The 24,698-nt window shown below is 40.2% G+C and overlaps 1 protein-coding gene across 3 annotated transcripts in view; it reads right to left on the reverse strand.

The window, feature by feature from the left end:
- The window catches only part of LOC124253467 (plexin domain-containing protein 2-like), a 116,138-nt gene extending 102,834 nt beyond the window's left edge, over positions 1 to 13,304 (reverse strand). For 2 of the 3 annotated variants that reach the window (XM_046687249.1, XM_046687250.1), the window contains exon 1: positions 13,180 to 13,304. In XM_046687249.1, coding sequence (XP_046543205.1) covers positions 13,180 to 13,270 — 91 coding nt within the window. In that variant the 5' untranslated portion in view covers positions 13,271 to 13,304. The remainder of the gene's footprint in view (positions 1 to 13,179) is intronic. The other variant, XM_046687251.1, reaches the window with a different exon arrangement.
- Positions 13,305 to 24,698: the final 11,394 nt, after the last annotated feature.

Consider the following 24,698-nt stretch of genomic DNA (forward strand, 5'->3'; position numbering starts at 1 on the left):
AGCCTCAGCCTAAATGATAAACATAAATGTTTTCATTGTTTGCTCAATTCTAGTTGAAACAAGTTTCCTGTTTTTCAAATACATGTACATCAAGTATGTTGCAGTGTTTCAGATCAAGCAAAGTCTTTCAGGCCTTCTATGGTATTCGAATCTGGGGACTACAGAATCTCTCACACCTGACAAGGATTCTTGCTTTCTTTTGAAAAACGATTTCATACGTTACATGTGTACTCATATGTTTTCACTAGTATGGCAAAAACATGTTCCAGTTTGAGATGACTGACTGACTGAGTTTGGTTTTATGCCGCTTTTAGCAATATTCCAGCAACATAACGGCGGGGGAACACCAGAAATGGGCTTCACACATTGTACCAATGTGGGGATTCGAACCCGGGTCTTCGGCGTGACGAACCAACGCTTTAACCACTAGGCTACCCCACCGCCCAGTTTGAGATGAACACTGAGAAATATCAACTAAAATACTCAGTAGCTCTGTATGAAGCAATACACTTCTTGTCAACCTCTTATAAGGGCTGAGATACACATATGTTTTCAGACTGGTCATTTAGTCCAGAAAGCTTCAATCCCTTCTTCTCATCACTTCTGACCATTTATCGTTATACCACTGTTTCCATACTTCGGAACCCAAGGGCCTCATTGTTTTCTTGATATGCCCAAGTTAGCCTGTTTATTGTTTAATCTGCAATCAGTAATGTACAAGCTCTATGACAACAGGCTGTACACAATCAATTCTGAACCAGACAAACCAATGATTGATGGTATGACCACCCAGTGTATCCACCCAAGACACCTATCCTGAACAGTATTCCAGAATTCTTTTGGATTCCCTACAGTGGCTACACATATATTCAAATCAAGTGGAGGTTTTTAATAAAGTCTGTACATGACTAACCAATCCTTAATAGCCGCATACAAACAAAGGTAATAATTCTTGTACAAGTTTTATTGTCTTTGTGTGATGAAGCTGATTAGTCAGGCGCAGAGACCAGTTGTATGAATGTGACGAGGATGGAATATCAACTAAGCCTTACCTCCATATTTTAGTAACATGTCATTGAGTCATATGACAGGCATGGCTGAGCAGACACAATAGTGTGACTGAAACTGTGACACAGCAAAACTGGCAACAACGCTGGTGTCTAGGACAGGTGTATGGGACAGGTGTATAGGACAGGTATACTGCATATATCACACAAAACTTCAGTTGTATTGTATACAGGGATATATCACATATATGACACAGCAATCCTGGTATGTATCATAGAGAAATCCAGTAAGATAGCACTCCATACCAGAGTACCGAACTGTGTGAATTAAAGAAGGCACCCAGAAGCCATTAGTAAGTATCTGACAAAAACTTATCCACAAATGTCTTACATGTTAATGATTTTCTCTGACACAAGGACCCTACATATTTCATGCAATCTAACATGCAACTTTCTCCCACGCCATATCCTCAGCATCACCACTGACGCAAGTATTTGGCTGAGAAATATCAAAGTGTACAAATGATTAATGATATATTCCAAGTGTTGGATAAAGTGAGTGAGTCAGTGAGTGAGTTGAGTTTTACGCCACACTCAGCAATATTCCAGCTATATGGCAGCGGTCTGTAAATAGTCGAGTCTGGACCAGACAATCTGCAATTGGGAACCGATGACATGTGTCAACCAAGTTGCCTTTTGTGGCAAGCATGGCTTGCTGAAGACCTATTCTACCCCGGATCTTCACGGGTCTGTTGGATAAAGGTTTTGTATTAGAATAAGTGAAAGTGTAACATAATGTATAGTCAGATACATGAGTGCTTAGTCAGTGGACCTATTACCATGATTACCTTCAAAACAATATATTTTATTGGGAGAAACAGAAAAATACACATCTGTAAGTATCTGTCTACCCAAAACAAACACACACACATCGCTACATATGCTCATAACTGGGCCACAGACTAAGCTACAGCAAGACAGACAAGTACTATACACAGTGTGGAATATGATGCACATCTTGTACAGTGTGATGCATATCAATGAGCCAACAATGGACTAAATATTTGGTAAATATAACCCTCAATTTCAGAAAATAGGACAACTCTTAGATATATTCTCCACACATTTAACAATAACAAGAACAGTATGGATGTTTTGTGAGTGAGTGAGTTTGGTTTTACGCCGCTTTTAGCAATATTCAAGTAATATCACGGCAGGGTATGGGCGATCAGAATATCACGACCAGATATGAGCTTCACATATTTTGTCCACGTGGGAAATCGAACCCGGGTCTTCTTTGGCGTGACGAGTGTGTTTAACAATACAGGCATGACTTGCACTATTTCGTGAATCTAAAGAATACCGTACAGTACTCAGTGTCATCAGTGCTGTGAAGCAGTCAGTGTGGTTTCTACATCTATCTGTCCGTACTGAAGCAATATACACAGTGCCAGGCTATAGACATGGTTGCCACATTCAGACACATAATCATCAGATTCTGCTCCAGTCATTCATAATTTTATCCTCTAAGTGCCTAGTGTCAGACAGGGTAACAACCAGGACCAACTTTCAACGTTTTGGTATTTGGCATCACTAGTATGGGGATAGAATCCCTGAGCCTCGTGGGGACACCACAGACAGATTACATGTTCTGTACCACGTTTGCATGGCTATTGAAGGAACATGTAACCTGGCCACCATCTTGTTTGGTGATTCAATGAACTGAAGTTTGATACATATATTCTGGACTCATCCTGACTCAAGGCCACACAGAATATGTTTTCTTGTAGGGAATCAAACTCTGGTTTAAGCAGGGACAAGTTGGTGCACTAACAACCAGACTCTCCCTTCCATACCAAACATAACCTCTATTTGTATTTTAAGCTTCTCAACCTTTTTATATTTCAGTTTGTTTACTAATGCTATTCGTCTCAATCAGTTCTGCAGTTAGGCAATAAATGGAATATCATAAATTGGACATAACCACAATTCCGCTGGTTCATTTAACGTTCCAAAAATATTCAGGTAAGAAGGGGCAATTCTGATGTGTCATATATCTGTATCTGGACTTTGCCTTCTACAACTGTGACGATGGAATTTGTGAAACTGTGATCAACCAAATATTCAACACATGTACTTCCTCTGTGCTGCATATAACTTTCAATTGGATTTATGACAAATCTGGGTTTTTTTCACTGCATTGCAATGATTTACAACATGATTTATCTCTCCTTTAATTTAATATTTTAGTCAACACTGACAAAATATTCCTTCACTTAGCTTTCTATTTTTCAGTATTTTGGTTCGGTGGAATCACTTAACCAACTTACAAGGAGAAGGCCTTACTGGCCTCAGGTCCCTCATGCTCAGGTTGAAGTAAACATGTTATGTCTCTTCATAGACACAGGGACATTCACTTGTTTCATTCAGCTGACATGTTTTAGGTGACATTACACCAACTAAACACTATATTCCACTGTTTCTTTAACACACCAACCTACCAGTGTGATATTGAACACAATATTCCACTGTTTCTTTAACACACCAACCTACCAGTGTGATATTGAACACAATATTCCACTGTTTCTTTAACACACCAACCTACCAGTGTGATATTGAACACAATATTCCACGGTTTAATACACCAACCTACCAGTGTGATATTGAACACAATATTCCACTGTTTAACACACCAACCTACCAGTGTGATATTGAACACAATATTCCACTGTTTAACACACCAACCTACCAGTGTGATATTGAACACAATATTCCACTGTTTAACACACCAACCTACCAGTGTGATATTGAACACAATATTCCACTGTTTAACACACCTACCAGTGTGATATTGAACACAATATTCCACTGTTTAACACACCAACCTACCAGTATGATATTGAACACAATATTCCACTGTTTAACACACCAACAAGTGTGATATTGAACGTAATGATGATGACAGGTGTCTACTGATGGACAGCTCCAGTTGATTAAGATGGAGAAACACATCAAGAATATTGTGTCTTTGGATCTGTAACTTTTCTGCACATTTCTTTCACACTTTATTTCTGCTGCAGTGGTTGATGAATTTTCTCAAGTTTGCCAATATGTAAATATTCTCAAGCATCTCTTACCAACAACAAATTATCCCTTCGTGTGTCAGATGACAAGAATTGCCCCTGCAGGGTGAAAAGGGATGGTTTGTTAAAACTTTGCAATGTTGATATTGATAGTTTATTCGTAGCTCGAAGTTTGCAGTCGTCTCAGGTTATTTCTTGAAAACAGACAACACCATGCAAAACAATATTTCAGACCAGAATGACTGCGTAGCAAGAGACACCTTAACCACTGACCTATCCATCATCAAGAAATTATTCGACATGAATGTATGAAATATGAATAGTGTAGAAAAAGTAGAAAGGAACAGTAATTTCCATTTGACCAGAAACAACTTAAAACATGCACCAGTATTCTAGCAGTTTTCCATATGTTTAAGACATTCAGACTACTGGCGGAATGTTATTACTATGCAGGCTGGTAGACAGACATGGCAGGTTCATCTCAATAAAGGAATACTGGCGGGAATATACGCCAAACACACGATGACACAGTGGGCTTTTAGGAAACCAAACAACACATTGTATATTCATTATGTAAACCTTGTTCAATAAGCAGCTACCTTTCCTCGCTGAGAGTACCTCAAGTATTTATATAATGCACGTAACTGATACATTCTTCAGGACTGCCATGCATATTGTGTTATAAAGTTTTTAGGGAGATGTTACCTATACCTCACAGTGTTGAACATATGTAGTCAGTTATCAGTTCATCAGGCTTAAGTGGACAGTGGTATAGCCAGGTGGATTAAGTATTCGCTTGTCACACTGAACAACTTGGTTCAAATCCCCATGTCTGGTATCCTCAACTGTGATATTACTGGAATACAGCTAACAGCAGCATAAAAACAAAACTCACTCACTCACTCATGCTACTCCAACACAACACCTGATATCGTTCACCATGTTAATAGGGCGCACACAAACATCCAATGGTTCACTGTTCTAATCTGACTTTGCCAAACCATCAACCCATACAGGGGTAGAATAACCCATTGCCCGACGTCCGAGTCCTGTGTTTTTTTCTGTCGTGCAAGCAAATTTGTATATCACACTGTACCGGTGTCCAGTTGACTTTCCAATGTTAATTATGTTGTTTATTTAAAAAATCAGCAAGAAAACGGTATACTGGATAAAATATCAGGGCAAGTGACTTTACATGTGCCACTATACCGGAGTACACTATCAATTTTAAAGTTATTTCCACCCCTGCCATAATAACGTTTAATGACCATCTTTTTTTATGTGAATGCCAACAAACATGTTCAAATTCATTTATATTGATTCAAGTATTTTATGAAATAACAAAATGAAATACATCAAAAGCATCCAAACTTTGAGAACATCCAATATACTTCAACATATACATTTTGGCACAAATATAGAACATTTCCTGCATCATTCCTTGCCTCGTTTACAGATCATTCCATTTCATCTCTTTGCTTTCTAAATATAATTCTGTCTAATTCCAAAACCACTGAATACAGACTGTAAATGTCCTCAATCTGTCCCCGGAGCTTAAACACAAACAGACAAAGATGTCAGCTAAGGTATGTAAGCACTATATTTAGTCTATCATCAGTCTTGAGTATAGTAGCATGTACCTCACCAGGCTTAACAAACATTGTTTATTCAGGTAGCCGACGTGACCAGTGGAACGGCAAACTCACTGGCCAAACAAACACTTGTTTAAAAAACTTGTTCACATGTTTATTTTGCAATAACACCCATTTCATTTGTTCATAGGTGAGATGTGTTGAGTTCATCATGATAAAGAGATATTCACACTTTAAGGCTCCCACTGGGACGTCAGATCACATTGCCTTTATAATTAGAGTTCCTGATTAATGAACACTGCCATCTATCCAGGGGAGACGCTTATTTGTCAAAGATGAAAATTACTCAGCTTTTGAGTAAATATCTCCATTCTCTCAGCATAAAAACATTTTTCTAAATTATTCATGATGAATTTTGTCCCGGCTTTGACGTTGCAGTAATGATTCAATGATTCATGGAGTGAGATATGTACCACAACATATTATGCACATCTTTTCTAGGGCTGGCTAAAAATATTGATAATCGGAAATATCGTCCATTAGAAGAATGATCAATGATGATTGATATCCAACAGGCGTCATTTCCTCACACAGTACACATAGTCATGGGCTTCCTCTAAATTAGTTCAGGGCACTGTGTTTTAGAGGTGTGCAGTTATAATTATTGATCTCTATGATCTCCATGATGAACTTATAATTATTGATCTCTATGATTATTGATCTCTATGATGAACTTATAATTATTGATCTCTATGATCTCTATGATGAACTTATAATTATTGATCTCTATGATGAACTTATAATTATTGATCTCTATGATGAACTTATAATTATTGATCTCTATGATGAACTTATAATTATTGATCTCTATGATGAACTTATAATTATTGATCTCTATGATGAACTTATAATTATTGATCTCTATGATGAACTTATAATTATTGATCTCTATGATCTCTATGATGAACTTATAATTATTGATCTCTATGATGAACTTATAATTATTGATCTCTATGATGAACTTATAATTATTGATCTCTCTGATCTCTATGATGAACTTATAATTATTGATCTCTATGATCTCTATGATGAACTTATAATTATTGATCTCTATGATGAACTTATAATTATTGATCTCTATGATGAACTTATAATTATTGATCTCTATGATGAACTTATAATTATTGATCTCTATGATGAACTTATAATTATTGATCTCTACGATGAACTTATAATTATTGATCTCTATGAGCCCTAGCAATTTCATCTGTAAGAAAAGGGTCATAGCTCTTGTACACTGCAATGTTATCGCCAGTTTTCTGATGCTGTTCCCTGTGCTCACATCCAGACAGGACAAGTAAATCAGATTTCCTCTTAACACGATTCTGACAACTTCATAGTCATTGACTATTTCCTGGTTGCTGCAATTTAGTGCAAAGCTGCCACTGTTTTGTTTATTTGTTGTTTAATGCTCCACTCGGCAATAGCTGACATTGGTCATAATATCTATTACTGGATTGTGTGAACCAGACTTCAATATTACAGGCTGTTTTACACTATAGAGGGAATATTCATGATTGAAACATTAAACCAACACAAATCCTACACCCAGCCAACACATCCATCCAACAGTCTGAAGTGAAACCACCGAGTGCTTGCCTTAACCACAGCATGTTTATCAAAAGAAGTAACTGAATACTCCCATTCTGTCTGCGACTACAGCAATGTTACCAAGAGACTTTGTCTCATAAAATGTCTCTATGTTAAGGTCAGCTGCACTCATAACAACGCACATTAAGACTAAAGTCTTGTGAAAAACAACAAAAACGTGGGCTTGTGAATGCCAATGGTCTTGTCCCTGGTTGCATGCGTCAAAACAAAATTTTCATGACTTTTTCTATTAGTATGTTATTTCAGTTTTCCAACATTTTGTCTTCAGACGATAAGCTAAACTGGAAAAATCAAATATTCAACACCTTCTTGGCTGACAGGATACCATAACATGGAACTTGTTGTGTATACCAACTTCTAAATACCCATCAAAGACTTCTAAATACAAATCAAAGACTTACTGAAAAAGGTTGTTTAGTGATTGTCACATCAATTGTCGATCCTGCATCAAAGGCTCTAGCCCATGGTATGGTCCTACTAGATTAGTTCAAGGGCCAGTTTTAGACTAGCTGTAGTGTTACCTTAACTTCAAACCTTTTCACAATCAAAGGGCTGAACTCAAGGAACCTTCTTTATCTCACAGAACTGATTCAGGATTAATTTTCTATGCCTGACAATTAATTTACCGCAGTCTTCTTTCATATAGGCACAGATCCTTGTATCGGCTGAGATGCCTAAGAAGTGTTTCTTGAACTTATCCTAGAGCTATGATCATGATAATTAGTTAACACCAACACCTTTAGTGGAATGAGAGAGGCAGTGCTTGAGACTGGTATCAGCAAACTTAATGGTAATCGGGTCCCCATCATAGGCTTGTCTAGTAGATGGTTCAACAAGCTTAGAGAGACAATTAATTAAACAGATTCACAATCAATACTTATGTCTGCACCACAACAGGTTTAGTCCTCCGGCACATGACGGAACATATCCGCTCCGTTTTTACAGTCATAATGACTGATTACCTTACAAAATACAAATATTCCCACAAATCTGTGTGTGTGTATCTCTGTGTTATCACCGGTGCTGAATCCCACATTACCTCATTAACCACATCTTGAAACCTCCGAGGCAATTGGGACATGATCATGAATTGAGAGAGCAGCCTGAGCATTTCTGATGGAATGTAGCAAACACAAACCCAGTCTATTTTATATATAATATACTGTAAGTGAGTGAGTGAGTGAGTAAGTTTAGTTTTATACTGCTTTTAGAACTTTTCAGATGGACACCAGAAATGGGCTTCACACATTGTACCCATGTGGGGAATCAAACCTGAGTCTTCAGCATGACAAGTGAACACTTTAACCTCCAGGCTATCCAAATATACTTTAAGGAAATTATGAATTGAATACCACCTCAGCTGACAAGTTTAGAATAATAGAATAATTTAAAGGTTTAATTCATACCCAGACTACCACCACTATTTTGTTGCTCATGAATTCATATTAATGTAGTTTTAATTAATACAGGTAGAAATGTAAAGATCAGTGTGTCTGCAGCTGCAAATCTGAGATAAATACAACCTCAAACACCCCACTAAAAACTATTCACAAAAACTGAACAATCACTAACCACCAAGTCTGGCAGTGGGTGTTACCTGTTATTAGATGTTGGAAACAACGCACAGATAATTGGTTGGTTTGCCAATCAATTGTCATGGATGCACTTGCAATATATATATATTATATAAAAAAATGTGGATACTGAACATAACACAAGATAATCACACAACTTTTACAGTTTTCCCACAACGATAAATATTGATCGGGAAATTACAAAGTATAGTTATAGTTTCAGTTACAACATAACCTTTATGAGTCCATAAACTGTGACGCTTTCAAAGGCCTATCCTTTGCCCCACAACTTGTGAGTAGACATTAAGAGAGTATGTGTAATTCTCTCAGTAACAACACACACAGAACAACGTGTGACATTAGCGGTACACTGATACACAGAGTACATAGCAAGTTAAGCCTACAGATAATCGATTAAATGTGCCAGGTCAGATGTGATGACAGTTTTTTCCTGGTTAACCTGACTATGATTTACATCTATGGCCACAGACACAGTTCCAGGTGTGCCAGGTTTGTATCCTACCTAGTGTGCCAGGCTTGTATCCTACCTAGTGTGCCTGGCTTGTATCCTACCTAGTGTGCCAGGCTTGTATCCTACCTAATGTGCCAGGCTTGTATCCTACCTAGTGTGCCAGGCTTGTATCCTACCTAGTGTGCCAGGCTTGTATCCTACCTAGTGTGCCAGGCTTGTATCCTACCTAGTGTGCCAGGCTTGTATCCTACCTAGTGTGCCAGGCTTGTATCCTACCGCCAGGCTCAGTATCCTACCAGGCGTGCCAGGCTTGATCCCTACCTAGCGTGCCAGGCTTGTATCCCACCTAGTGTGCCAGGCTCATGTATCCCACCTAGTGTGCCAGGCTCAGTATCCTACCTAGTGTGCCAGGGTATCCTCTGGTGTGCCAGGATCCTACCTAGTGTGCCAGGCTCTTGTATCCTACCTAGTGTGCCAGGCTTGTATCCTACCTAGTGTGCCAGGCTTGTATCCTACCTAGTGTGTGCCAGGCTTGTATCCTACCTGGTGTGCCAGGCTTGTATCCTACCTAGGTGTGCCAGGCTTGTATCCTACCTAGTGTGCCAGGTATCCTACCAGTATGCCAGGCCTACCAGGTGTGCCAGGCTTGTATCCTACCAGGTGTGCCAGGCTTGTATACTACCAGGTGTGCCAGGTTTGTATCCTACCAGGTGTGCCAGGCTTGTATCCTACCTAGTGTGCCAGGCTTGTATCCTACCTAGTGTGCCAGGCTTGTATCCTACCTAGTGTGCCAGGCTTGTATCCTACCAGGTGTGCCAGGCTCGTATCCTTCCAGGTGTGCCAGGCTTGTATCCTACCTAGCGTTTAACATGTTGATCATGTTCCTAGAGTAGGTGTATATGTCAAGACCTCCTCCTGTTAGACAAACAGCATTTGGAACATAAGGCATGATTATGGCTTATTCAAAACATGAACAGGACCATCAACAGTCATAGTATTCAGTTTGTACCATCCAACAGGCAAAGAGGGCAGTCTTTCTCCGAAAATCCTTCTACCACAATCGATGTGATTGTTTCCCTGTTATGAAGCAGGTCTAAAGCTGAAAGGCTGCTATCAGCACAGTATCTACAATAACAACAATTTTCAGGTACAGGGTACTGTGTAAAATATTTGTCAGAATTAGTCTTATTGTATACTTATTCTAAAACTCAACAGATCATCCCAGTTTTGAAACAAACTTGAGTGATCACTGGGTGAGGTCCAAGCTAGAATGAGGACCTTTGTTATCGTGGACGGTCCAAGTGATTGGTCTGTGTCATATAGAGACTGTATCTGACAATTCCGGCATCAATATGCACCCATACAGCATCAGACCTACTTCCCTCAAACAGTGCTACAAAATACTCGGGGTTCTGTTTGTAGCTCTTCAGGCTAGAAACAGTACATAATAAAAACATGGGTAATCAAATAAAATTCACCTGGGATCTGAATCTGTTTGAAGTAAAATAACTCCATTGTAAAGGCCTTTAATACAGGAGTACATTGGCTCTAGCAATATATGTAATCTTGTGTTTCTTTGTAGATGACATCTTCTTGTCAAGTGGATGTCTTTGTGCAGGAGAGTGTGAGAGAACATAGCTCCTGTGGGACCTCATTACCATCAGACAAGGTTGGAACAACGCACTTCAAGAGGAGAGTAAACTAACATTCTGTACTGATGGCCAGTATCAACATTGCTGCAAGTAACATTAAGACATTGATCACTCGTCAGTGACATGCTTTTCAAATCAGGGAATCCTGGTAACTTTGTATTTTTCGGCCATACATCTTCAACCCAAGAACCACCTAAACCCGCACTAAGACAAGAATCCCTAGTTGAACCGCAGTGGACATTCCAGATTAAAAATGAGAGGTTGATAACTAAATTAATTCTCACCCTTATTTAATATTATTAACGCCAGAGATACACTCTTCAATGCACAAATCAAAATGATTGTATTTAGAATAAATTCTTAACTTCAACTCAAGATTTTGAAAACATTGCTGAAATGATTCCAAGGTGTGGTTGCATAATTTGTCATGAATAATAAAATACCAACTATCAGATACATATTAACGTAAGAATATCAATCACGTAGATTATGGGAACTGGTTACAGTATATGTTCCAACCTAATTCAAACATAACCTAATCAATTTCCATTTTAGGACTCATCCACTGCTATGATGATATTGTAAGGACTGTAAGGAGACGATTATATGAAAATAAATTTCATAGACGTGTTGTTAGAAAGAAAATCCAAATTTGTGACCATAATGTCAGAAATCGTTTGGCCTGGGCAAGGGGGCAACGATATCGTACATTGAATAATTACTGGGAAAATATTCCCCTCGATTTCATCAGAAATCTTTATTAATCGATTCCAAGGCGGATGTTGAAAATAATAAGGAACAAGGGACACATCACAAAATATTGAGGTAAGACTGTTTATATTGAACGAGTTAAGACACTTTGAACTCCCGCGTAAATTTGTCGTCAACAATCGGTCCGCCATGTTTGTACGTAATAATATGGCCATCCGCTGTATCTTACACCTGATGAGAAAAATATGGTCTTGGATAAAATGGCCTGCTGGAGTGCCTACACTTGAACCAAGCATGCTAAAATCTGAGGACCATCTGGACCATTTTGGATTCTACAATATATATGCATCTAAAATAGTGGTGGTCCGATTAATTGAAATAATCGAAGATTGGTCGCAGTGGCCAAACGACTAAGCAATCGATCACATTTTCTCATAATCGAACACAAACGATTTTGGAACCGCTGTAATAGAGTTTGAAATACTTGATGATGGAACATATCTAGGACGTTGTCAGGGCCGGGAAACGTGTTTATTTCTAAGAAAACTCATTTCACTTTCTGAAAAGTCATGACTGAATATTTCTTGAAGAATCTGGGAAGTTAATGTTACACTGGAACTGAATCATTACACTGGATGTGAAATCTGCAAATGTAATTTGTGCAGTTTCTAAAAACAACAACAGAGAACCAAATGTTTTTTCTTTATACTTATCTGCAACTACAACCTGAATAGGAAAATCTAAAAAATGACGCTAACCAATTTTTTTTCGTGGATTGGTCGTTGGTATTGAACCAATCATCAATTGTGAGATTTCAACCAATTCCCAACACTAATCTAAAAGAATAATAACTTCAGCAGTTGTCAATCGATATGGCAGACGACTTCATTCTTACCTAGGCCAGGTACGACTTGGAATTTAATGAAAACGATGGGTCTGAGCCTAGTTCTGTTGTTAAGAACGTTAAGTCATAATATGATAGCCGTCCATATATAGAACACAATCAATCTACCTTAACCCATTAACGCTATTGGAAAATATATTGATTGCAAAATGCCAGCGACAATGCTTATATCTACGACCGTTCACCTGAGGCTTCGAAGCCTGCAACTGGGGCACTTTGACAGCTGAGAAGAAAGATAGACCGGTAGCACGGGTTCTTGAGGACAGTTTTGTATGGGACACTTTCATAACATCCTCTTGAGTGATAAGTCAGCAATACATCTGACGAACAGTCACGCCATGTTAAATTGTGCTTTGAAGCAGGGAGCAGGCCGAGAAGGCAGTGTTTATATTGTGAGGCCTGTCGGCTGTTCACTTCCTTACTCGGCACACAGGTGAAAATCTTGTTTTCTTGACAAACGTAACTAAATACATACAAAATCAATAGAATTAGATACAATGACAATGTACATACCTTCTGTGGCATCGGTAGTGCCTATAACCACGAGCAAAGTCGCTAGTAATATCGCAGCTAGTAACTCCGTCCTATCACTCTGGCCCGCCATGTTGTGTTGTCGCTTGCCTAAGCCTCGCGCTCGCTAAGTTCACGCGAGAGTAGACCGTACCTCTCCACGCTCCGCGTGCTAACAAGTGAGGCGCACTGTGTTACTCCTAAATTATCAAAACTGTGAAAGAAATTCCTGTTGTAAATAAACTTAATTTCTTTTTAGCGTTGAAATGTATCTTTGTCATCTGTACAGGAACAATACTAACTCTAGACAATCATGTTTCTAATTGACACATTTATCGTATTTATCGTACATTTATCGTATTTATCGTACAATATTAAACTATTTTAAAGCACTGAATTGTTCTGCATCAAGCGAAGAAATAAATAAGTAATTAGTATTTATCGAAACCAGTAGAATTCTGGTAAATTCAACTGTTGTGACCTTTTTAAATTGTACGAAAGCATAGAAGTTCCAATACTATGCAGCGGAGCTGGAATATGGGGGGCATCACCTCAGATATCATCCAGACTGTTCACATCTGTTCTGCCAAATATTTCTTGGACTGAACAAAATTACACCGAATAATATGGCTCTTGGAGAATGTAGTAAAACCTGCTTACAGCTAACTGACAAAAGCTATTAAATTCTGACGCAGACCTATCCACCTGGGACCTTTAAGACTCCCTTACCAAACCTACTACATGTGATTAAATCCACCTCTGATACAGGACGTTATACTTGGGCTTCTGAGATTAAAAATATGCTCTTAAGCCTTGGATTGGGACAAGTGTGGATACAACACCACATGGGAAACATCGATCTGTTCTCAAACCGAAACAGGAGTCTCATTAACCAATTCAGACAATGACCTACCTTTCAGCCGAATTTTCTCGCGTGAAGGCGAAAAGAGACACCACAAACAACAATGGTTACACTGAATTCCAATTCCTTGTTTCATAAAAAAATGGTATGTACAAGTTAATTTTAATTTTTAGCTTTAATAACATCGTATTTCTATATTTTATGTCGAGGTGTAGGCATCATGACCTTAACTAAGACGTCACAGACTGTCCCTGTTTGATGAGGTCGTAAAATTATTCACAATACATCTGGCTCAATGGTTACACTTGTTATGTGTTGTTTGCGCTTATTCAGTGTAGTTTTGTAATGCACGATGTGGATTGATATAATATCAAGTCCGTACCAGACGGCCAAACTTTTTTAGCGGGAGAGCCTAGTTTTGAGATTTCCAGATTTCCGTTTGTCAGAGCACGTTGTACGACAGAGCACGCTGCACGACGTTTTTGCAAGGATTAGAAGGGGCATAGTGTTGCAATATACAAGTGCTTAGATGTATCAAATAATACTGATTAATATTTATGTATCCAGCTGAATGAATTGGTCTTAAAATTCTGGACTGGTTATTGTACTAAGTTGCGCAATAGGACGGAACCCAGTCAGCAGGAAACGAGACTGTTGTGTAATCAATGTTTTGACTTGATCGGAATTTAAGCAAAGACTAAAAGGTAATCTAATTCAGGACTGGCACTCATCCTTATATGACAACTCAAAATGTTGCAACTACAAGCTGTTTAACTCTCTCCTTGATGTTGAAAAGTACTTTACATGTGACATCCAACCTTATCCTATCAAGTATATAGCTAAATTCCGTTGCAACAACTTCAATTTAATAATATAATCTGGTCGTCATAAAAACATACCCCGCAGCCAAAGAATACGTGAAATATGCCCAACTAATAATGCAATGGCCATTGAAGATGAATCCATGCTTTTCTGTGTCGTGCCAAATATCATCATCTACGGAAAACCTATATCAGTCAATGTTTCTTTAAATACAACTTTGCATAAATTCGCTCAGCTCACGCAGTCCACTGATAAAGAGACAACCCAAGCTACAGCTATGTCCCTGTACAAAGTGTTCAACAAACGTCGTGTAAACTCATGAACTTTAAAACTAAAATTAATGTATGCAATATACATTATCAATCGATTTCAATACTGTATTTGGGGCTCGAGACCTCATGTTGTGATATATCTGTCTGTTTGTCTATTAAACAATCTTTATTCTGAATGTAATATTTAAAAAGATATATGTTGATGTCACAGAAAATATGAATAATTTTCCATATTCATTTAGGATATTATCATCTCACACTATTAAAAAAATATTAGCATTGTATCAGTTGTTTGCCCGGTGACTAAGGGGGTCGGATGGTCGGACTCAGTGACCTTGTAGATGCATGTCATCGTGTCCTCGTAGAACGATGCTCATGACGTCAACCACTGGATTGTATAGTCCAGACTTGTTTCACTGCAGGTCGCAGTACAGCTGGAATACTGACGTCGACCACTGGATTGTATAGTCCAGACTTGTTTCACTGCAGGTCGCAGTACAGCTGGAATACTGAATTAGTCAGTTACGTTTTACGCCACTTTTAGCAATATTCCATCATGGCGGGGTACAGCAGAAATGGGCTTCACACATTGTACCCATGTAGGGAATAGAACGCAGATCTTCGGCGTGACGTGCGGACGCCTTAACCACGAGGCTAGCCCACTGCCCTGGAATATTGAGACATTGTGAGACAGACAATATATAAAGTATAACTACTGGGAAAGGGCAGCCGGACATTAGAGCGACATCTCGCAATAAACGTACTTAACTGTGCAGACAGAAATATTCTTAATATCATAAGCCAGTAGGTATCCGATCCTCAAAACCTCAACATAAACAATTAACGCATAAGGCGTTAATCCACCGAACTTGGACGGACATGTTTCCAATTAGCAATAAATATTGTAAATGAAACTGTACTGCAGTAGTGACAAGGAGGACGATACTGAAGTATTACATTGGTTCACACGTCCACGCTTTCAAGAAAGGTTAATATACGAGTGATAATTAATTTCAAACTAAGTTTAAATTATCATTATAAGCAACGGTAAAATATACTAGTAAACAATTTCTGAAAGATAACCATGGATTTTACGAGCGGTTTTGCTCGGTTTTGAGATTCGCAAGAACCGACATGCCTCCTTAGACAGCGATGTTCAACCTCTTCATGTTTGTTACACGCGAGTGTGTAATTAATGAAGTAAATATATTCTGGTTCCAGAGCTCTGACTTATCCTACACCTTACACATGCAGATTGACATTGGCAAATGTGTAGGCCTATGTGTGCAGACTTGGTCTGGCCGCTATAACGCTGATGTGACGTAAACCTCAACTTAACTAACATTGGCAATCACACACTCGGGTATTTATCCCTATATTCAGAACAGTGCACGTGTTAGCAATCACAAACAACATTAATTGACACTCACTGCGGAACAAACATAAACATTTCAAAACTGGGATTTTACCCTCAAATTATAAACGTTATCGAAATGTCACAAGACAGAAAGCAGTCTCCGAAACACAGCAAACCTAAGATTCCAAACACAGAACATATGATACTCCTATCCATGACGTGTCCATGAAACAATCATTCTTGTTCGTTTCATTTCAGACACCACAAAACACCGATGTAGATTTTCCTTTGTTCGGAAGTGTACCTAAAATATGGTGTATAACTTTCTCGAGATTGACTCACTCCGAGTTTTAAGCCACCTTCTGCGGTTTACTAAAAGTAATCCTGTGTTTAAATGGTGGTGTATAATTATCGCTTTAATAGGTCTACTGCAGTAACACGCCTTTAACCGTCAGGGGTGTAAGGTGTCCACTTACTGTGATGGGAGTAACTGTTGAGCGATACTCTTCTTGCTCACGCAAAGTCGTCGTTAGTAACGATGTCCCTGTGTTGGGGCCGACCATGTGATGGTGTTGGGGGTGATATTATTTAGAATAATGTTTTAAAAGAATAAAATCTAGTCTCCTCCTTTCACAGAAACAAATCGCATGTTTCTCGGTATATGACCCAGCCTAGGTTATTTAGAGGCCATTATGACCAATCTTTTATGTGCTTGCCTCGGCGTAAGCTTAGACTCACTCACTCACTCACACGCGCACTCTAAGACGGTGTGGATCGTTGTCTGTGTCGTCACTTCTACTTCGGGGAGACCAGTGAGGATCTGGGTTAGAATATTGGTCTTCAGTAACCCATGCTTATCTCAACCCGTGAGGATCCGAGTTAGAATTGATCTTCAGCAACCCATGCTTATCTCAACTCGTGAGGATCCGAGTCAGAATTGGTCTTCAGCAACTCATGCTTGTCATTAGAAGCGACTAACGGGATCGGGTAGTCAGGCTCGCAGACTTGGTTGACACATATTATCGTATCTCAGTTACGTAGATTTGATGCTCATGATGTTGATCACTGGATTGCCCAGGCTCGATTATTTACAGACCGCCGCCATATAACTGGACTATTGCTGTGTTTAGCGTTAACTAACCAACCAAGCAACCGGGGGCGGATCCAGGATTTGGAGAAGGGGTGGTGGGTGGGTGGTTCACATACATCATGAAGTCCAAAGGTTTGGGGAAATGCTCCACTCTACTTCGAGGCAGTCTGGAACGCCACTATAGCCGAGTACGGAATAAAACAACATTCACCCTGTCGTAATGGGGATAGGTGTATTCGGATGCATGAATAACTGAATGTGTGTTTCATAAAGCCTTTCATAACCCAGGATTGGTGTTCAGTAACCCATGCTTGCTGTATTAAAGAGGCGACTGACGGGATCGGGTGGTCAGACTCGCTGACTTGGTTGACACGGGTCATCGTAACCCAATTGCGTAGACCGATGCTCGTGATGCCAGTCACCGGTCTGTCTGGTCCACATCGAATATTTACAGAACGCTATCACACAGCTGGTGTATTGATGAGCACGGCGTCCCCTCTTACCCACAAGTCAGACGAAGTTCGCCCCTTCGTGCGCTTGACCCATTGACTCCAGACCAAGCACAACCAATCAAGGACCAAGGACTACCTTGCAACTTCGTCACAATAAGGTCAAACCCGGGTCCTTCAGCAACCATCATCGGCCCAGTACCCACAGCTTGTGTGACAAGGAGACTGGGTCAGTGTTAGTGTATATACGTTATTGGACAACTGGTTTATCTTCAGCGAAGCGGAGCGCTTCACTAATAGAAGCAGCCCCACTGAAAAAAGTTGAAAACAGTGACACACTTTGAGACATTCGAAATTACAACGAGAGAAGCTACGGTAAGCCCTGGGCTGTATAAGTGTTGTGAAGAGAGGCGCAGCACTTGAATACAACGCCCAAAGTGGGACTTAAGTACTTCTGTCTCCTTTCGGAAGCTGTTGTTTTCACGTTAAAGTGTTTATTGCCTACTGAATAACACTTTTACTGACATTAAGCATTAAATATTCCATTGCATTCGACAGTACATCCGCTCACGTGATGTATCGTATAAGAAGCGATATACATTTATATCAACACATATGATTCATATAATATGATCTTAGGGTCGACAAAAATATATATTGATATTCTTGTGAAATTCGTGATACAATTTTATACACAGTCTATGTAATGGTGCATCAGACACTGACTGACTGACTGAGTTTGATTTTACGCCGCTCTAAGCAATATTCCAGCAACATCATGGCGGCGGACACCAGAAATGGGCTTCACACATTGTACCCATGTGGGGATTCGAACCCGGGTCTTCGGCGTGACGAGCCAACGCTTTAACCACTAGGCTACCCCACCGCCCCTGCATCAGACACGTAGTGATTAGACCAAGTAGATCCTTGTAATAAAAATATGTATGCTTCGATCGTATTTTGACTGGATACACGGTTAATGGCATATGTGCGTGATGGCGTGGCGTGGCGTGGCGTGGCGTGGCGTGGCGTGGTGTGGAGCTGAGTTCCGTTGGCTGGTGAGGGCGTGAAGCAAGGTGAAGTTGGCTTGCCGTGGTGTACATTAGAACGTCCAAGCGTCGGTGTGTGGCAAGTATGGCGTGAAGCTTTGCATGGAGTGAAGTAGAGTGACTTTTGTCGTTGCTTGGTGGTATTTAGCGCACCGCAGCGTGGCGTGAAGCGGAGTGGCATTGGCGTAGTGACAAGTGGCTAGGCGTGGAGCAGAGCGTTTAACTGTGGCTAGGCGTGGGGGTTGACGTGGGCGTGGCGTGGCGTGGCGTGGCGTGGCGTTGCGTGGCGATATATCCTAGCTAGTTTTGTAAACATTCAAACAAACTTACACAAAACTTCAGACTCATATGTTATTGGGGACTTTGATTATATATTCTTTAGGCTTTCTTGTATAGACAATGTCTTGTTTGGAGTTTGTTTACAAAACGTACCGGGATTTTTTGCCCGGTCCCAAGCTGCCAGATTGTAAATTGAACATATACTTATTCTGTTACTTCAATTTAAGTCATGTTCCTTGGTGTGGCATGGCGTGGAGGATATATAATACACATGCTTGGCGTGGCATGGCGTGGAGGATATATAATACACATGCTTGGCGTGGCATGGCGTGGAGGATATATAATACACATGCTTGGCGTGGCATGGCGTGGAGGATATATAATACACATGCTTGGCGTGGCATGGCGTGGAGGATATATAATACACATGCTAATTTGAGTGTTGTGTTGAGCAGCTCATAATCAGAGCACAGAAACAGAGCGCTCAAACTAGTCAAAGTAGATCTTTTTAGTGGAGCCAACAATCTTTCATACACAATGTATTCTTCAAAGCTATTGACACCACGATGGATGTGTGCAGGATACTGTCCCCATACAGTGGTTGTAACACCACCCGCCCAACACTGTACAGGTAGACACCAGGACAGGTGCTGGGATCAACATCCTTCCTCGGCGGAGTGCCGCGACCGAAACCATCCGGGGAAAGTGACTTGCCAAGCATTGCATTGTCATAGATACTCCACTCTCGTGTTTTAACGGCACCAGAACATGTAATATGATTATATAACACACGCACGCACACTAACAGTCAGATGTATATGTTATTTTATGCCCAAGGCCACCCAACTTCAAGCGGAATAAAACGCAGTTGAAGCCATTTGTTGTACATGGAAAACAGCGCATTACAAGCATGCTATTATTTTCCTTGGGTTGACTTTTACGTCATCCAAATAAACCTGAGGGATGTTGTCAAATGCTGATGTTCGGTTGGGATGCGCACGGGGGTATACTCTTTAACTATAATTTCAGTTAACAGGTTATCTGACGACATCTGTTGATTAGAAATGACTGCATATTTAATCTTTAATATTTTCAAATATGTACCTAGTTCCGCAATGCCTAATCGGGGATAGAATAGGTTGCGTTTGTTGCTTAGCGCCGCACTCAAAATATTCCAGTCAATCCGGTGATTAGCATCTTGAGTGAGTGAGTGAGTTTAGTTTTACGCCGCACTCAGTAATATTCCAGCTATATGGCGGCGGTCTGTCAAGTCTTGACCAGACAATACCGTGATCAACAGCATGAGCATCCATCTGCGCAATTGGGAACCGATGACATGTGTCAACCAAGCCAGCGAGCCTGACCACCCGATCCCGTTAGTCGCCTCTTACATACAAAAGACGCAGAATCGCGAACAGACACTATATCCTTAACCTCTTTTGGGTAATACATATCGACCGAAACAGGAGACATGCTACTAGAAGCCTCCAGTACAACCGAGAAGTTGCAGGATAAACTACCTAGGTTTTGACAAATAACAGTGCACCATTTTACTTTTTAATTGAAATGTTGACATCCTGGAAGAGATCCCTTGTCAACCTTTGATGCGGTAGATGTGTCGACATGTCAGTTGACGACATGAGCGTATGACGAGTAGACGTGCTGATATTTTCAATGTAATTCCCCTGATATGAGGTAATCGTGTCTTAGGAAAAGGTGACAGGCCTATTCACCCCACCACAGACATAATAAACTTGGGGCTTTAACCAGACATCTTTTGAACGGCTTGGTGGAGAACAAACGACAATCACATTCATGACGTTATTGTGACGTTAAATCCTAGTATTTTACGAGCGCTTCGTTCGCTGTTCTCTCAGAAGTACAAATTTTGTTATCACAGTCAGGCCTCTCTTCTCTACATCTCTCTAGGAATCATGCGATGTGTATAGGTGAGCGCACTGACGCATGAACGGCAGACAGCCACACACGCTTTCTCTCCCACATGCATATACGCACCCCCACGCAGACAGCGTAGAGAACAGTACTGGGCCCTTCATGATGTTAGAATGGGGTTGTCGGGTCCTGTTCAACGCACAAGTGGTAGGCAACACCAATGTAATAAAACAGGTAGCTTTATAACCAAGAAAGGGGAACACATACTACATGTCAACACTGACTACCCACTCCAGTATGGCTACTTTAGTGATATACTACATGTCAACACTGACTACCCACTCCAGTATGGCTACTTTATTGATATTAAAGAGGATCGTCCATGGAAACAGTTCACCAATAACCAGTAAATTACCAGGAGTTTTAATGAGTACTTATAGGATGCTGGCAATGTATGGTGTTCCGTGAAAGCCATTATCGTTTTGAGATATCCACACGAAACTGCAAGTATTGCGAGTAGGTGAAAGAGTACTTGTATGAGTAACTTTCGGTATGCAATAGCGATAGGCTGAACGATTATGTTGCGATAAGTGAATGAAAACTTAGCTTTTGTATGATTATGTCCCGTCTGTAACTTTCGATATGAAAACTTAGCTTTTGGCTGAACGATTATGTCCCGTCTGCTGCTAGTCGATATGAAAACTTAGCTTTTGGATGAACGATTATGTCCCGTCTGTAACTGTCGATATGAAAACTTAGCTTTTGGCTGAACGATTATGTCCCGTCTGTAGCTAGTCGATATGAAAACTTAGCTTTTGGATGAACGATTATGTCCCGTCTGTAACTGTCGATATGAAAACTTAGCTTTTGGCTGAACGATTATGTCCCGTCTGTAACTGTTGACATGAAACCTTAGCTTTTGGATGAACGATTATGTCCCGTCTGTAGCTAGTCGATATGAAAACTTAGCTTTTGGATGAACGATTATGTCCCGTCTGTAACTGTTGACATGAAAACTTAGCTTTTGGATGAACGATTATGTCCCGTCTGTAACTGTTGACATGAAAACTTTTGATGAACGATATGTCCCGTCTGAAAACTTAGCTTTTGGATGAACGATTATGTCCCGTCTGTAGCGTCTGTAGCTGTCGATATGAAAACTTAGCTTTTGGATGAACGATTATGTCACGTCTGTAACTGTTGACATGAAAACATAGATTTTGGATGAACGATTATGTCCCGTTTGGAACTGTCGATATGAAAACTTAGCTTTTGGATAAACGATTATGTCACGTAGCTTAGCTTTTGGATGAACGATTATGTCCGTCTGTAACTGTCGATATGAAAACTTAGCTTTTGGATGAACGATTATGTCCCGTCTGTAGCTGTTGACATGAAAACTTAGCTTTTGGATGAACGATTATGTCACGTCTGTAACTGTTGACATGAAAACTTAGCTTTTGGATGAACGATTATGTCACGTCTGTAACTGTTGACATGAAAACTTAGCTTTTGGCTGAACGATTATGTCACGTCTGTACCTGTCGATATGAAAACTTAGCTTTTGGATGAACGATTATGTCCCGTCTGTCGATATGAAAACTTTCCTGTGATTGAGAGGTTGTGTCCCACCTGTACAATCATATACCTGTTTGTAAACATCTCTACGAGATAAAACCAGTCAGACCTCTTTCAAGATAAACGTGTGTTATTACCACGAGCCATCTGTTTTAACACCACCTGTAGTGAAAGTGTTTCTTTATGTTCAGGTTTTACCGTCATGTAAATGCTATATGTTACTTGAATGTTTATGGTATCTCGTTATTCTGCCCGGAGTAGCTACTGCAGCTTGAATAACACGTGTTTTATAGCGTTGTCTTGCATAAATACAAACACGGTGAGATATGAGCAAATACACTCTTCAAAACTGAAACCCATTGGCGGTCTTTGAATGTTTTGTGCATTTCTTCTTTGATTGGCATTTTGTTTTGTTTTATGCATATTTCATTGAATTTGATTCATACAAAGATGGCACTTAGGGACCGTTCATAATTTATGGCTGAGTGTGTGTGTGGTGGTTTTTAGGATGGTGGTGCGTGTGTAATGATGATTTTCATGGAGTAGCATGTACAATGTGAAAGGACACCCTCCCCCACCTAAAATCTAAGTAAGTGACCCCGCCCTGCATGCCATGTACAAATCAATGCCTCCCCTTCCCTTACCATAATTTTTAAGCATATTTATTTGATATTTCTATGTACAAAATGCTGAACAAAACACACACCCCCCCCCACACACACACACACACCATCACCACCAGTACATGTGTACAAAATTGATGACCCCCATGCCTCCCCAGAACAAAATGGGCGACTCCCCCTTAATTCATCATCATCAAAACCCCCTCCCCCTATCGTAAGCCATAAATTATGAACGGTCCCTTACCATGGGGATAGTCATGTGTTCTGCAGACCTAGTGGCAATACTGATTGTCCTGTCATACGACACACGTGTCCACGAGGGGGCGTTCTGATCAGTGCTTGGTGTGACCATGGCGTCACAGCTCAGCACATCACTTAGCACAAGCTGAAAAGTCCACGGATTTTGTAGTGCGGAACTCTCGTCCTTCTTCCTGTAACGCTTGGACAGTATTGCAGTTTTCTGTTAGTGCATGAGTGTGTTTAGATTTACGCCGCTTGTTTATGCAATATTCCAGCAATTTCAAGGCAAGCGACACCAGAAAAGGGGTTTTCACATTGTACCCATGTGGGGAAACGAACCCAGGTCTTCGGCGTGACCCACTGTTCCGGAAGTGTCTGTGGCGCATGCCGAGGTCACTTCACAGATGCCCTAGGATATCGGGTTCAGATCCGGAGATGTGGAAGGCCATGACAAGACATCGACGTTTGAATCATGGCGGAAGTGAACAGAGACAGAGCTCTGAGTGATGTAGCGTTGTGGTGCTGTGAACAGTTCGGTTGATAATCAACAGATGACGTTGAAGGATTTGGTCGAGGTACCGATTTGATGTCAAAATCCTCCCGAATGTAGGATTTGGCATCCTCGATAATCTCCAGAGTATACGTTACGATCACTCTTCACTATACCCTGGATGCATCCACGGCTTGACCCGATAATTATATTACCTACAGGCACAAGGGGTCATCTCAATGATATTTTATTCTTTTTCATGTGTGTTGAACATGTCTCATCTATTGATTTACATCTTACGTGTCTTTCTTTCATAAAGTTTATAATGAGATATGTAAAAGAGGATGATACCCATGCCCTAGAAAAGCTTAAATCAGCCATCGTATTCAATGTCTCAAAATATAGTGGTGGCATGATCACCCGAAGATCGACAGGACTGGATATTATTTGTAAATTGTTATGACATGCCGTTTTCTTCCACAGTTTAATTCCCCTAAAGGATTATCTTATCACTATCT

Source organism: Haliotis rubra, unplaced genomic scaffold (genome assembly GCF_003918875.1).
Source record: "Haliotis rubra isolate DU_JTF1 unplaced genomic scaffold, ASM391887v1 Scf541, whole genome shotgun sequence".
In the NCBI taxonomy this organism is placed as follows: Eukaryota; Metazoa; Mollusca; class Gastropoda; order Lepetellida; family Haliotidae; genus Haliotis; species Haliotis rubra.